At 45.4% G+C, this 16,452-nt stretch overlaps 1 protein-coding gene across 4 annotated transcripts in view; it reads right to left on the reverse strand.

Moving 5' to 3' along the window:
* Positions 1–1,923: 1,923 nt before the first annotated feature.
* The window catches only part of PARD3B (par-3 family cell polarity regulator beta), a 383,975-nt gene continuing 369,446 nt past the window's right edge, over positions 1,924–16,452 (reverse strand). For all 4 annotated transcript variants that reach the window (XM_056496182.1, XM_056496185.1, XM_056496183.1 and 1 more), the window contains one exon: positions 1,924–6,576. In XM_056496182.1, coding sequence (XP_056352157.1) covers positions 6,222–6,576 — 355 coding nt within the window. In that variant the 3' untranslated portion in view covers positions 1,924–6,221. The remainder of the gene's footprint in view (positions 6,577–16,452) is intronic.

Genomic DNA, 16,452 nt, shown 5'->3' on the forward strand with positions numbered 1-16,452 from the left:
GGGAACATTAGTTAGCATTATCACAGATTTCCACCTTTCTTGTTGGTATGTGAACTTCACACATCGGGGACAATCCCCTCTCCTTCCCACCTATTTCCTGTTCAGTTCTGACACCGCCTACCCGCCTTTTCCAACCTATTTTAATTTCTTGTCCCCTTTCCTTTGCTCCAGTTGGCTCTCCTTATCATTTCCCACTCTCCACCCCCTCACCTCCCCTTACCCATTCCCAGGGCAATCCCTGCCAGATCATTCCTGTCCAGCCCACTGAGAAAACCATCAGCCAAGATGTCCCCCTGGAGCATATCCCACATTTGGGAATTAGGATCCCTTCTCAGTCTTGTTTCCATCCTTTCCCAAGGCATGCCTCAGCACCTCCATACTTTCTCTGTAGGGATGAGCACACCAAGCGATGGGAGCCTGATATCCTCCTCAGGAGACCTTCAGAGCCAGAATCCTCTGGGACTTACTAGAAGCCCTGAATGCCTTCTGGGAAGCTGCAGAAGCTGCTCAGCTCCACTTCAATCTTGATAATGGCATTTTGCTTCCTGAGAGCCTCCCAAGCAGCACAGCTGCCACATTCCTCACGCCTGAGAGGCTGGGATGCTCTGCCCGGGTAGAGAGATTGCAGCAGGTCACTGCACTGCTGCTGAGCTAACGCAGCTCCCAGACCCTCCGTGTGGAAAGGCACTGCATCCCACTCTGCTTACTGCAGGATCCAGGTCCCAGGAGGGCATGGCCTCCTCCACTGAAATGAATTAACAGCCAAATGGCTCCACATACTTCTTTATGCAGACAGAGGAGTGACTGCAAAAGCAGAAGGACTACTACCTCAAAACTGTGGCCACTGAGTTTCCAGCTCTTAATACACTCCTAGTTTTGCTCCTCTTTTGCTACTCTGTACAGCTCCAGCAGGAGAAACTGAGGTATTGTTTTTATTTGTACAGTTTTTAGCTGTAACTGCAGGTTATGACCTGACTGGTTTTAAAATTGGCATCTGTGTGGTTTATAATTTAATACATGTTAAAATTGACTGACAGTTGTCCATGAGCTGTCTTGGCTGTAAACACCAAGACATGCATTCAAAACGTTTTGGAGTGCAGTACATATGTATTTTTATTGACTTATTCCTGTCATTTCTGTTACACCTTGCATTGTAAACCTGCATGTTTCTGTCTATTTTGTTCTTTTATTCTTTCCTTTTTCTTCATAGGAACCCATAATTTCCACCTTAGGCTTCTTATTCCTTCTCCCTGTACTAATGCCTTTTCATGGAAGTATCTATTTTGAAAATTACTCCACCTAACATAACACACTTGCCTGAATCTCACTGCAACCCACAGCCTGATCCTACAAAGATCTATGCTTGTGCATAATGTGTGAAAATAAGAGTTATCAGCTTCAGTTAAATGACCAATGTACTTCATGTGAAGAGCCTGTGCAGAACTTTCAAGGTATCCTAAATCGCTGGCAAGGGCCTCCAGCCCTCTCACCTGGCAGCTGCTACAGGCTGCAGAACACCTTGGCTGGTACCAACAGCAAGAGAAGAGCTCCATGTTGAGATGAAACTTCCTGGGGAACTTCAGCAATGAAGACACAGCTGCCTAAGCTGAAATTCTCTGAGCTGGCAATGGACTTCTTTCTCGCTTCTGCTTTCAATCCTGGGGTATGGAATCAGGATTCAGGTGATACAATGAAGAAAATGCAGATTTGAGATGGAATCAAGGTAAGCCCTGGGAAGGTTTTTTTTCCTACAAAGCATCACATGGCTATTGTGTTTTTTGTTTTATGTTAAAGAAGTAATCTTACCAATTCTGATCTAGCTTGACCACGTATCATCTTCTAATATCAAATCACATCCACGGCTGAAGATGACATTGTAGATACAAAGAAGGGAAAGACTCTATGTACAAGTACATAATCATATATAGTCTTAAAGCCTTTATTTTAATGCAAAATAAACCAGGTAAAATTTATATAGCCATATGTAACAAAAGATCAAAATCTTTGACGTCGTACTAGAAAAATCCTGTCAAATTACATGTTGAATTTCTCCCCTGGAACAATCACACATGATTTTTAAATCAGTTTCACTTAAACACACAGGTATTGTCAAGATCACAAGTACCTCTCTCTCCCTCACAGTAACAGAATAGTGTCTTACAAAGCCTTCTTTCCTATGCAGAGATAGTGAATAGCACTTCTGATTTTGCATGTAAGGCTTAAGGACCCTGCAGGACAACTGTGATGGGGAGCACAGGTGTGGGGCCTTTTGAAAGTGCAAAGCACTCCCTGCTCAGAGCAGTGTCAGGATGTGGCCCTGGCAGAGCAGTCACTAGGATTCACTCACAGCACTAAGTCTCTGATAAACAAATCTGTGATGGCTGGGAGGAAGAGGTAGCACAATTCATCTGTAAAAAAATTAGGCAGCATTTGAAGCTATTTCTAGATCAGGAAGCTGGAGTGAATTGGAATTCAGGACTGTATGCACTTTTTTAAGGCAAGAGCCTTTTTTTTTTTTTTTCTATGCTTAGTTTCCCCCACAAAGGGCAGTTGATATTTCTTTACGCATTCAAGGGGTGCCTAGAGACTTCTGCATCATAATATATCACAGTGGTAATGTCGGCTCACAGGCCAAGATCATGGCTCACTAGTGGGTGGTCACTCAGAAAATCCACAGGCTCTTTTTCTATCTCTTAATCTTTCAACTGCTGGGCCTGGCTGGCCCTGTGCCAGAGCCAGAAACGCAGGCTGCACGCCACCAGCTCAGGAAATCAAAGCTTCACGTGAGCGTGGGCCTCTCTCCCTCGCTCCTGATGCTGCTCACACACACACTTAGGGCTGCTCCTGTGGCAAACCCAACTCTCCCCTCACACCCCCTACGTCAGTAACTCTGCTGCTGGACTGGCACATTTTGGATGAGGGAGTGCGAGGCAATTACGTGTCAAGAGCATTTCAGACTCATAATTTTCCCAAACATATGGACATATGGGAAAAGAACAACTTGTTACTTAACGGCTCTTTTGGATTTTGCAAGTGTGTATTTTCAACCGTCAGTTGTAGCACCTCGTGAATTCTGCACGGTACATATTTTTCCACAATATGGTGCTAAAATCATACATTTTATACTGCAGAAAAGCTGACTATACATACTGTAGTTACACATACTTTTGAAAATACTGTACCTCTACCAGATATTAAATCAGAAAATGGCAATTTTTTCCCAGAACAATGGCACCAGAGATAGATGAGATGCTCTTTAATACTTTTTGGTCTTGCTCCCCCAGCTAGGTCACACTGTTTTTCCTCCTTAGCTCCTTACCTGTAGGATGCATCCATATATTATACTTATAGTACATTTTTTTTTTTTCCCCCTTGATTGGAAGAAGCTCTCAACTGATTCCTGCTTACTGTGCAGAAGCATCATTTAATAACCTGTTGGGTAAGGTAAGATTAACAGCTCAGAAGGTGTTTGTTTGATCTGTCTGCCTCAACTGAGTGGAGCTGATGCAGTCAAGGGGAGCTCTTAAGGAAAGATTCAGGTTACGAGGAGACATTGGGCAGGTCCTTCAAAGGCTATAAATAACGTAGGAGCTGTTTCTATCTAGATTTTATTTGGCCCTGGCTCATGAAATACTGTAAATAAGTTCTGTTCACTGTGCTGTGATGCCATTTGAAGGGTTAGTTGAGAGTGATTTACAAAGGCAGTAGCTTATATTCAGAGCTGTTCTTAATTGTGGCCTGGCTTGATAAAGCCACTGTCGCAAACATTAGTTTCTTTACAGCTGGATCAAATGTATCAGGGGTTATATTTCAAGGAGGGAAAGGAAAGTATTTTAATTTGTTTTTGCTTCACTTTCAATAGGTCTTTATAACACCAGCGGCTATTCTGTGGCTGCCAAGCCCTGGCTGAGTATCCTACAGCATCTAAAGCTTTCTGAGAGAGTACAAGGCTGTGCAGAGCACGTACGTGACAAGCACAGTTTCCCTGGGGAATGTGCCTTATTTATGGAGGGTACTGAGAGACATCCAGCTTTACACCCAACACTCCCTCCAGAGGTTTTTCCCTCCTACATTTCTAGGGAAGAGGGCAGAAAGAAATGGAACAAGAACTAAATACCCTTGCTTCATAATCAGTTGCATCCCTCTTCCTCTCTCCCTCCCACCAATGCTTCCTCCTGACTGGATTTAGAGCTGTCCCTGCCCCTGCCCCAGGGAGTCCAGCCCTCTGTCTGAATCATGGAGGTGCTCCCCTGCTTCCCAGCCTGCTGGTGGGTGGAGGCTGGTGGGAATGCAAGCACTAGAGCCTGCCAGCCACTCAGGCAGCTGCAAGTGCTCCCTGTGCCTGAGGGTTATGTCAGGCTCTAACCAGCACCATCAGCAGAGAAAAAAGTAGGCTGGGATTAAATGCTGCTTTTCTCATCAGGGCCATTACTGCCAGCAGGACACACTCCTAGCAGGAGAAACCTTCCTGGTGGTATTTAACACCTGGGAAGTGATCTATGTGATTTAGTATGCTGCATACCAAAGATGTCAAAATGATATCAAAGAAATCCTTATGCTTAATCTGTGGCCAGGTCACAGTCTTTTCCCGTGAAAAAGGAGGCCTAATGGTTTAGTGACACTCCCAGAAGGCAGAGTCAAGGAATTAAGGACACTTGGAAATAACATATTTCTAGGTCTCAATACTGCATGGTTTCCTCGTGACAAAATCCTTGAGACAGCTCTCTAAGCACTCAGAGCCCTCATGGGTCAGGTCAGGCAGGCCCCGTGGCTGGAGACACACATTTCTGGCTGCAGAGCAAACTCAGGCTGTTTGGGGCAAAGAACTGGGCATGTACCCTACCACCTTGTCCCCCCACCACGGCTCTGCTGCACTGCTGAAAACCCCCTCCCCACTCACACTTTCTCTCTTCCTATGCACTGCTGCAAATAACTTGCTACAAACAGCTAGTCTCACATCTTCCTCCTGGGCCCCAGGGTCTTGAAGCCCTTCCTGCTACTTTCCTTGCCTTTTCCCTCACCCCTTGCTGTGAAAAGCCCCTTTGCCCAGTGACCTGATGACCCCTGGCTGTGGAAACTCGAGTAGTTTGGCACTTGGTGTGGCAGGGCCCAGTGCTGCCCAAGGCTGACTGATGGACTGAGGATGGCCCCCATGAGCAGGTGCCTTCTGGTGGTGCTGGGCTGGCCAGGGCAGGCACACTGCTGGCAGCACTGGGCTCCAACACCACCTGGAGTGGGCCAGGAACGGGCTGCCCTGATGGAGCCAAGGCAGCACCCGACACAGGAACTTAATGTGAATTATGGAGGCCATGCCCATAGTCACCTCCCTGGTCACTTTCTTATAGGCCCAGCTCCACTGAAACCCCTCCAGCGACACTTCTGACAGCAGCTGAGGATCTGGTCTCCAGGGTTTACATTAAAGACTGCACACTGTATAACTAACCAACACTCACAAGCACACACTCCCCCCCACCCCGCCCCCCAAAGACGTGGTTCTCAGGTAGCTGCCTGTCCTCTGTGAGCTTGCCCAAGCACAGGGGATAAGGCTTTTTGCCCTACTCCAATTGCAGCAAGTGCAATAAGTGAAGGCTCTTGATACACAAACTGCAAAAAGTGAAGGCTACAAGGTAAATGCTGCCACCACCAAAAAGACAGCAGAAGACAGAGGCCAGATCACAAATCTGGAACTGCAGCATCCTTAAAGCAGAGCTGCTGGTCAGGACGTGCCTGGAATGTGGCCACTATCTCTGTGGCAGTCTCTTGTCATGATCACACACTAGATACACAAGATGCCCAGCTCTGCAAGAAGTCTGTACTGCATGCTGTGTTCTCACTTAAAAGGCTCTACAGCAGCACTCTGAAGTAAACTCTGGTGCCTCTGCTGCCCTTACACAGACAGCTATGTACTGCAAAGGTGTAACTGGATTCAGTAAATAGCCCTGAGGTGTATTAAGTGTTGTGTTTCATTTCCAGCAGCCGCTTTCTATTTTTAAAAGGAATTAAAAAACATCCAACTGTCTGGTACCTCACATACTCAAAACACATCGTACCTCACGTGGCTTTAGCTCGCCTGTTAGAAAGCACCTACGCTGAGCCCAGCTCAGTAAGAACGACTCCAGGTCTCGTGTGCCATTCTCACAGGCAGCTACACTTGGGAACAACTCTACAAGGATCATGTCCATGCGGCTCCTCCCGGGCGGTGCCAGGAGCCCAGTGCACGGCTATACAGCTGCAGTCATGGGGTTCTTCTGCCTGGGGTCCTGCTGCCTGTACTGGTACTGGTCTGGACTGGTCCCACGGTGCCGGACAATCTCACTGTAAGCTGGTGCTCGGTGGGGCTGCGGAGGGGAAGGCGGCACGTCCTGCCGGAGGGGCCCTTTGTGCTGGTTTGGGATGGGCTGGGCTGGGTAATACGGAGGGTACCTCAGCTCTGCCACTCTTGTGTCCGGAGCACGCATGTAGTTCCCCTTGGATGGGTGGATAACAGGCTGTCCTCCGTGGTAGTAGGGAAGATCTCTCTCTTTGTACGTTACTCGTGGCCCCGTTAAATATTCTAGTGGCTCTGCAGGTCCACGCCTGAGGAGGAAAAAACATAATAAAGCACATAAAAAGGCAGTCTACTAGCCCAGCGACACATTATTGTACATCCAATCTATGTTTACTTTGGGAGAGGAAATGCCGCCTCAAGCATGACAACTCCTGATGAATGAAAAGAACTTCTGAAGAATAACAAGCTTCCCACCTGCATGCTACAAAAGTCTGTAACATCCAGGACACTGGAGGAAGGGTCCAGTGCACATCACAGCCCTTTCACAATGGGGGAGCACTGGAGCCCTTCAGCTCCCAAAGTCAGTCTCCTGTGATCCATTTGCCATAATGGAAACAAAGCTCCTTTAAACAATGCATGTTTGACTGAATCTTATCTAGCCTGAGGATAAACAGATGAGTTGGGTCTGCAAGTCTGCAAATCCCATAAGCTTTACATGCACAAATATTCACGCTCTCCAGGCCATTTCCCACTATTCTCTCCTAATATGTCAGCCTGTAAAACTTTCCAAACACCATAGCTGGAAAAACTGGGGAAGAAACACTAGGGATGTCAGACTACAATACCTGTGTTCAATGGGCAAGTTGCCAATGGGGTTTCAAAAAATCTGTGATCTAAAATGCCTGATATTACAACAGTCCTGTAACTTATCTGCATCAGTATGGATCTCACAAGCCCTCGTTTACGTGAAAAGCAACATGTGAATGTGTCATCCCCGAGGATGTGCCAAGGAGCCCTCTCTGTAGCCTTCTGCATCTTAATTTCATGATTTGCACTAATGAAGCACTGATATTTTTTCCTAGTACAACTTAACTTGTGATACTTTTGAAATGGCAAAAATAATTGTTCTCACAGACATGTCACCAGAGCACCCCCAAAAGTTCAACTTAATTAGGAGTTTTTGCCAGTCTGACTGCAAATGTCTGCACTTTGGACAAAACCTCTCATTGACTGCACAGGAAGCTTCTCTCCAAATGAGAGCTTAGGGAAGACAGAGTTTTGACCCAAAAAAGGGGCTGGAAGCATAAATCAATTACACCTGCTCTGTGTCCTCAGGACTGAACTCATCAACTGTTTAAATATTCTTTGCATAGATTATGAAAAATGTCATCATTCTGGTACAGCAGATCAGGTGTTCAAAATTTGTCAGTGACCCTCTTGTTCACAGAGAGATTTTACAAGCATGCTCCTTCTTTCTTAACCTGGGCTCCCAGACTCTGCTGGAACTTGTTTAGCATGTAGTAAAACAAAACATGTGGTTTTCTGCTGCACTCGTTTAAGCCCATGGGGTAAATCACGGACACAGGCCATGAACAAACATTATCTGCCTTGAAATGAACCTACAATTCTCCTCCTGGAATAACTTAGTGCAAATGTTTCCTGTTTAAAATGGAAAGAGCAAAAGGAAGCATTCCAGGCCTTGGATTTTTAGGACCCTATGCTCCCCAGAGACTTTCTGCTTTAAAAACAGAACATTATAAAAGACAGGCACTCCCAGCTTCCCCCCCCACCTCCTGGTGAGACAGTCCAGACAAAGTGCTGAAGGGCCTGAAGCCACCCTCTGAGATACCAAACCACTCTGTACTGAGACAATTACTGTCGCTGCTCACACACCTACCTTGCAACAAAACATAATTTCCAGAGCAGGCCAAAGAGCTGCTCCACATATTTCTGCACTAGGCTTGTTAGCTAGAGTCAGTCCCATCACACTCAGCTTTAATGCCTCTGTGCACAAAAATGTAGTTCCAATCATAAAAGGCTCTGCAATGGTAGGAACTGCTTTGTGTCAGGCAGCACAGCAACAGGAACAAATGTCAAACCTACACCTATCACCTTTTAATATAAGGATCATGCTCAAAATCCTGTACATTGTTTTTATAAGGTGTTCTCATCAGCAGCTATAATCAAGGAAATTCTTGTGCATCACATTAAAAAAGGACTGAGCTTGGAACCTGATCCAGAATTCACTGAAAAGCCAGTGGTAGCTTTTGGACAGAGCTCTAATTGCAAATTGAATTCTCTAAAAAAAACCAAATTGAAGATGAATTGGCATCAAAATGATGGCTGAGAATAGGATTGAGCCACCAGCATGACATATTGAGCCTTGAGTACACAACTTATGCCTCAGCTGACACCAGAGCTTTGCAAGGTGCAAGAAAAAAAGAGGGGTGTGCTTTGTCATCCAGCCAGAAGAGTTCTTTTGGAAAGCTCAGCCAGTCCAGTTTTAGGAATCAGCATTACACTGCTGCCACAGAAGCTGTGACTGTGCAGAGGGCTGTGCACTCAGGCTGCTCTGGCCCAGGACTGTGCACTGAAGATGGGCCAGACCTGGGAAATGGCCCCAAGCTGCCTGAGCTAATGCCATCAGATCTCCATTGCTGTTACCTCTCCTAGGGAACTAAATCCACCATTGCTTCACTTACAGCTAACATCATCTGTGTTGTGTAGACAAACTGCAGAATATATGGGAAAAGCAAAATCTTTCTTTAAAAGATAAACCCCAAGTTGTTCACTGTCAGCACCAGCCTCCTTTCTCTGAGGGTGAAACACCCATAGGTGGTATAATTCTTGAGTGTCTTGCCCAGACTCAAGACTTAGCAGCTGGGAGGACAGGTTGTACACAGAGACCTGACAGGAATCCACTTCACAGGAATCTCTCAGGAAAGCCTCAGGAAGACAGAAGGTATGTGAGCTATTTTAGCAGCCTTGGGGATAACACAAGCAGTGATCAAGCCAAACTCTTGCCTGAGTAAAACCTTGGGAAACACTGGTAACTGTCCAAAAGGCTGATTCTGGGCAGCACAACTGAGGGAAATATCACAAAAGATATCCTTATGGCTGCTCCACACTCTCCAGCTTACTTCCCCCAGTGATCCCAGTGGGTGTTACCCTTGCAGATACACAAACTACAATCACAACACTTTTTTTCCCTTTTATGTCCAACACAGCATGTTGAAACCAAATTATTTCCTGAGGATTCATTCTTCCCCACCTACCACCCATTCCTGGTGAAGTTCATTCTCAGGGAGCTGCTCACAGTGCAACCAACCAGCCTATGGAGCCTCCATGAACCTCTATCTGACCAGCCTCAAAAACCAGGAAAAAACTTAAAAACCAGCCCATCCCTCCTCAAGTGTGACAAATTAACCATCAGAAAGTTAATATTTTTAAGGTAGAAGAAACAACTGCAAATACCAAGCTCTGGCTGCAGAAATGCTGACACCATTAGCAGCAAGTCTGGGACACTGAGGGCAGTTCCCAGCAGGAGGAGGACTGTTCCTCTGAACCAACAACCTTCTCACTCCATAGCCCATGGTGAAAAAGTATATGCTGTTGTTTATGCTTAAAGAAATTGCCAAAACAAAACAAACCAAACACTTTCTATTTGGCAGTCCCTTGTAGATGGTGTGTGCTTGTTTCTGCAAGAAGAAAAACAACTCCTACCTTTTCCCTCAGCAGACACTGCCACCTCTGAGGAGGTCCTAATGAAATTCTTCTCCTCTCTCTCACTGTTTTTGTTGGCTTCTGATGAGTTCAGAGTTCACAGGGCCATATCACACCTCCCAAGTGACCCATGGTGTGGGGGTCAAACCAATAACCTCAAGTGGAAAATCAGTGACCCAGGGGAGTGATCAAAAATCCACAAATTGGGTCAAGCAGGTCCAGCCACTCATAAGGACCAGGCCAGGAGTGTGCCCTCTGAGAGGACATGCTGAGTAGGAGCTGCTCTGACCGTCAGCTGTTTTCCAGATTTTCAGCCAGTTGTTTGACCTGGGGATACAGTGCAATTAATGGCAGGCAGAAGGCAGGGAAGCTGACACAACATCCTGGGAAGGAACTGATCTCAGAGCTCAAAAACTGGTTTTGCTGATAGTTCAGCTCTGCTGGGTCCCACTGGAAAGTGCATTATGGATGTGGGTCTAGCTAAAAGCAGAGGCTGCTGCTGCAGGAAGCAATTGAATGAAGGGAGAGAGAAGCACCAGGTTCCACAAAGGACTCCTCAAAAATGTCATGAGCAAGGTGCCCCTTAAAATGTCTGGTTAATTTTGAGGAAGCAAAGTCTCATCCTCCTTCTCCTGCAGAGAAATTACAAATCACACACAGGCAGTTGTGAATGCTGGCTTGCAGCTCTACCGGTTTATCTTTTAAAATGATTCACCAGTTAACAACTGTGATCCATTTTGAGCATTGAGAGCACAAAGTAGCCTTGTTCAAGTAAAGCAGGTAACTTGTGACTGATATTCAATTAACATGTTGTTATTTTCTATATGACAAGTAAAGCCTAAAGCAGGTTTGTTTTTCTCTCTCTGCTTTATTTATCTTCCAAGCACAAAAGATGGCGTTTTCTGCAGTCTTTACTGCAGAATTTTTAAGAGCTTCTGGATTTATTTAAAACTGAACCACAGGATTTGGAATATTTAGGAAAGACTTCTCTTACCCAGTATGTTACTTGGTCACAGGTATCTGAAGGTTCCAAAAGCCCTAACTAAACACTTCTTGCTTTCTGCAGTACCCTTTTTTTTTTTTAACCCCTGTTTTAGTAATTCTTCAACGGTGGAAAACCTTACAGAGTAGACTGGCATTAATACCTGATGCTTAAAAACAAAACAAAACAAAACAAAACAATTAGAAAAACAATAATTACATTTCAGGTTTACTGCATTTCATTGATAACCTCCATTTGGAGGTCACCTTTAACATACTTGGAGACGTGCTTGGGCTATCTGAAAGGAAAGAAAAGCAGAATGAAGGTCTAACTGCTCCTGCTGTGCCCCATCACGTTGGGGGTTTGGATTTCATTGTGACAAAGGGTTTTTCTTCCCTCTGTTCTATAGGGAGAGTCACAGAGGTCACCCTCTTAGTATCTGGTAAAAAGCAAGGAAGGGAATGCTCTCTTCTTACATCACTATCTCCTCCTTGCTGCTGAGGGAATATTTTGCAAGGGATATAATCTCACATGAAAACCTGACTTCTTACTTTGTTAGAGAGTACTTCTTGAAATAAACTTCAAAGATAGCCACAGACTAAGTAGCAAATGGAAAGCCCACATCTGGCTGCAGTCTCTTTTATGTCTAAACAAGACATACAGAGACTCTGGGTGATGGCATCAGACAACCCAGGTTGTGATTAAAGAACAGAGAAAGCAACAAGATCCTATCTGTGTTCAAATTCTCACTGAAGAACTCCACTGTATGCAGTGTGATTGTGTGATGTTTGTTCTCAGCCAGGAGGACCTACTTTTAAAGAAGAAAAGAGAAGCTGATGTAAGAATTAAAGTATGCAAACAAACTTGAAGTATCAGACCCTGTGTCTTTATAAAGCTCTTCTCAACAAACACTAAAAATAATTAACTGAAAAGACCATGTAGTGCCTATCTCTCTAGATACAGCATTAAAGATACTGCAGGGCTGTTTGTAGTCAGTAGCTCTAGGAACTCCTGTTGCTTAATATTCAACATGCATATAACATAAAATAAACACATTAATGAAATTTTGAATCACTGCAGATTTCAAAGAAATCACTGAGATGCATTTAGGTGGGTCTCTGTATCTTAATAGGTGAGATAATCCTATAATAAATATTCTTTGCCCTTTCAGATCAATACTTCCCATAGTCAAAGAAAGGGTTTGCATTTAAAATTCACTGGGAATCCAATTTGGTATCTTAGTGCAAGGAAGTGCTCAGTGGCTGCTGTCAGTGAGAGAGGCTCGTACCCCTCAGAAGAAGGCAGATGTCTAGCAATGTCATAGTAACCTCAAACACACCATACACACTTTATTTATGGGCTGAGCTGGTGGAGGTGCTTCCTTCTCCTGTTCTTTTATCAACAATACAAGGCTGAAAAATCAGATAACGTAAACGAATACAATCCCTGGCTCTCATGTAGCACATGCCATGCAGAGAGAGCTGTTTTTAGTTTGAGGACTGTGTTTGGAATTCCTTCAGTGTCAGGTTTCCAGTTACCAGACCCTCTTCCCTGGGCCAGGCACGACTGCGGTCGAACTGGATTAGCAGAACACTCTGCAATGTATATTACACAGCTTTGACTTCTACAGGCTTTGCAGACCCATAAAAATAATGATCATTTCATGACCTGCATTTCAAGGTGGGGGTGTGTGTGTGCGTGTGTGTGAGTGATGGGTATGAGAGTGGAAGAACCTCTCTTCCCTTTTTAAAGAATTCCTATTTGCTCTGGAGAAGGACAAGCCCATAAAAGTTTGTTTGAAATTCCAGCAATACATTTCAGATGCAATGCAGGCAGCCCTGATTCTCTTCCCTTGCAGTTTTGCAAAATCTAAAGTGGTGCTAACTGGCCTGAATATAAGACTTTATATGCACAGTTTCTCTCTCTCTCCAATATTACAACTTAAAATATTTAGAAGCACGCAGTTAAAGCACCATAATCCCAGCAGGTAAGTGCAGAGATGTGTTTATATCTCTCTAGTTGAAGTCCAGCCTTAAAGCAGCTGGAAAACTAAGTCCTTTAGTGTTTGCAGAGGGCCACATCACAGAGGTGTTGGGCTCCAGCTGCTCTCTGGGCCATTCTTAGCAATTGGAGACATTCAGGTGTCACACTTGCTTTTACATCGAAGACCAAGTGTACACTTTAGTCACATACTAGCTTTCCATGCAGGGGAACAGACTGCAGAAACAACTGTAACACAGGCAAGCAGTGTCTGACAGGTTTAAAACTTTACTGTGAGATTAGGTAAGACTTTTTATGACAGCACGACCAGCTTATTTTTTCTGCAACAAAATAGATTGTTCTCAATCCCTGATGGAGCAAACTATGTCACAGATTGGTTAACATCAGAATTCAAAGTGCCATTTAAACTCCCTCCCATCAGCAACCAAACCATAAGACAGTGTTGCTGCTTTGCTCCAGCATTAGTTTATTTTCCACAGCAAATCTTAGACCAGTTTCTGATAATCTCATCCTGCAGGCAAAGCTCCCCTTTCTTTCCTTCCCTAAATCCAACCTACAAATATACGAACTGTGACAACCAGGATTAAAACTCTCGAATCAACAAAAACAAAACCCAAAATATGCTAGCTGGTGCTCTATAAATGCCCCAAAAGCATTCAAAACAGCCAGTGCAATAATCCTTCCTACTCAATTCCTCACTTGTTTTGTTCATATGCTCTCAGGCATGGTACATCTCTTCTACCAGAAGGCATAAAATAAAGTAGCACCTATTGAACAAGACATCGCTACTCTGTGATCTCTTCAAGCTTAAAGGGATCATAAGTAGATTGGAACTTTAAGTAGCGAGTCATTACAACATGTGTCATTTCAGATGTTACTCATTATTCGACACAACATAATGCCGTGTGAGTCATTAACCTCTGGGCACTGGTAACCTACTCTCAATGCTAAGCAGTCATGCTTGCTGCTCAGGAACCCCCATGCTCCACTGGGGAGAGACCTGGCTGAGATTTTAAGGTCCCTTTGGTCTTTTGTTTTGCAGATCAGTGGGGACCAAAAGCTCTTCCTATAGACTAAAGGAGTTCTTGGCCTTTGGTCTTCCGAGTCACATTTCTGAGAAGAGGCTGACCAAGTTATGTTGGAGGGGAGAAAACTTCTTTCTAAAGGACATATGCCTCTTAAGCCAGCAAGAGAAGTAACTGTTTAGGCTTCTCAGTTGAATTTTGCATTTAAATGCAAATTGAAACTAGTACAAAAAAGTACTGAACACGAGCAGAACTGCCAGTACTGGAGTGAGATGCTGAAGTGAGAACTGTGCTATGATAATACTTGCACTGTCTTAGGGAGCATCAGCTCCCAACAGGCAGGGGGACCCTTCTGCCCCTGCCCTGAGAACAGCCAGCTGCTTCCCTCACCAGCAGGCAATCCATGGGAAGGGAGTGAGATGCACAGGCAAGACACCAACACGGGCTTCAGTGCAGCAGCAGCACAAAAGCCAGAAATACTACCTGGATCCCTTTGCCTCATCCTAACCCCTGCTGGAGGTCTCTGCTTTTTTGAAGGCTATCAGAGCAGAAATTAAGGAGTCTGTGGTGGTTTAGGAGCTTTTAATTTGATTTAAAAGAAATTCTGTTGCTATAGTCAAAATTGCTTTTCAGAAGGAACTGATCACACTCCAGAAGAGCTCCTCCCCAGCAGGGAAACCCCTGTCCTTTGCCTACCCGTTCACAGCACCACTGCTATCCATGCTGGTTTTGTGAAGTGCTTTCAGAAATACAGAAACCCAAATTCTACCTTGTTCTCATTTTTCATTCAAAATGAATTTAAAGCATGGTGACCATTTAGCTGTCCTATTCAAATGATTTTCAACTAATAACAGAAATCATTAAAAGAACCTTCCTAAGTAATAATAACCTGAGTCCAGGTCTTTACTATTGAGCCACTGGGACCTTAACACGCTGTCTGATCTTTAGTGGGCTAGTAAAAACCTGTAAGAAGTGGTTATTAACGTTATTACCAAGCTTTTAGTTTTTTGTTTTTTTTTCTCTCAGAGCATTTTTCATTTAAATTAAAGCATCCCTTGCAGCACTTTCTCCCACTGCCATGATGAAGCATGGCTGTCAATTCTGCCTCCAATGACACAAAGTGGGTAGTAAACCCATGCTTCAGTAAAAAAGGAATATGTAGCTTGTTATTTTTTCCTTCATTTTGTTTCTTTCTGGTCCAGACATGCTGTTAAACTCACTGCAACATATCATTCTTTTTTTTTTTTTTTTTTCAACAAAGGCAAGGCTCAAGACCCAGAGAAGAAGGATGGCTGTTCTGGGGAGAGGCAAGAGGGACCTTAAAAACAAGCAGCTCTTATTTCTTTCTTCAGGCAGTATTTCAGTCCCCATTGTTTCCCTACTGCTCATGTACTGATTTTCTCCTAAACAGCACAAACAGCCTGCAAGTACATCCTCCCCCCCAATATTTTCTTTTGTTAGAACCTTTCATTTCTATACAGGCATTAGATTATACATTTCCTGGCTTGCCGCACTCCATTAACACTCTGGTAACCACCATTTTCCAGCCAGCCATTAAATACCACCTTTCATAATTGAGATTTAAAGGCTCAGGGCACGATAAACAGCTGAAGTTATAACTTTACAGCTGCCTCTACAGAAGTGTGCAAATCTCCAGATTTGGATAGGCAAATCAGTTAATCAGACCCGCACTAAGCCACAGACTTTGCGGGTGCTCTGAGAGCAGATGTCCCGAGTTGCGCTGTCCTGAGGAGGGTCAGAGCCCCGGTCCGGGCGGGCTGGGCAGACGGAAGGTCCCGGCGGTGCCCGGGAGCGGGAGCAGCGGGAGCAGCGGGAGCAGCGGGAGCAGCGGGAGCAGCGGGAGCAGCGGGAGCAGCGGGAGCAGCGGGAGCAGCGGGAGCAGCGGGAGCAGCGGGAGCAGCGGGAGCAGCGGGAGCAGCGGGAGCAGCGGGAGCAGCTGCGGGGACTGGCGGCCGGCCCCATTCCAGCCGTGCCTGTGCTGGCTCCTCCTGCACAGCTCCTTCCCTGCACCAGCGCCTGGGGAGCGCACACACCACGGACACGCTCTGCTGCTGCCTCTGCCGAGCACGAACCGCAAACCCGCCCTCACCACCCTGCGCTCTCCGCCTGCGGCTCACGGGCCGCTCCCAAAGCAGCACCCACAGCCTCTGGGACTGAGATCAGCTCCCCCCGCCCCTACCTGCGGCTGAGGACACTTCACGTGCATGACCCTGAGCCACTGCTGGCCAGCAAAATTCAGAACTGGTGACACTGGGAGCCGCAGCCGCCAGTCTCTTTAGGGGCATGGGCAGTAAGAGGTTAACCTTGGGTCGTGAGGCAAGGGCCTGTGCTCCACCTCTGCACGAGTTATCTCCCTGCTGCTGCATTAAAAAATACTGTATGTAATTAACTGTTATCAGGTTGTTAAGCAGCGTGCTGAAGTGTGAACTTAT

This window comes from Oenanthe melanoleuca, chromosome 7 (genome assembly GCF_029582105.1).
Source record: "Oenanthe melanoleuca isolate GR-GAL-2019-014 chromosome 7, OMel1.0, whole genome shotgun sequence".
Lineage (NCBI taxonomy): Eukaryota > Metazoa > Chordata > Aves > Passeriformes > Muscicapidae > Oenanthe > Oenanthe melanoleuca.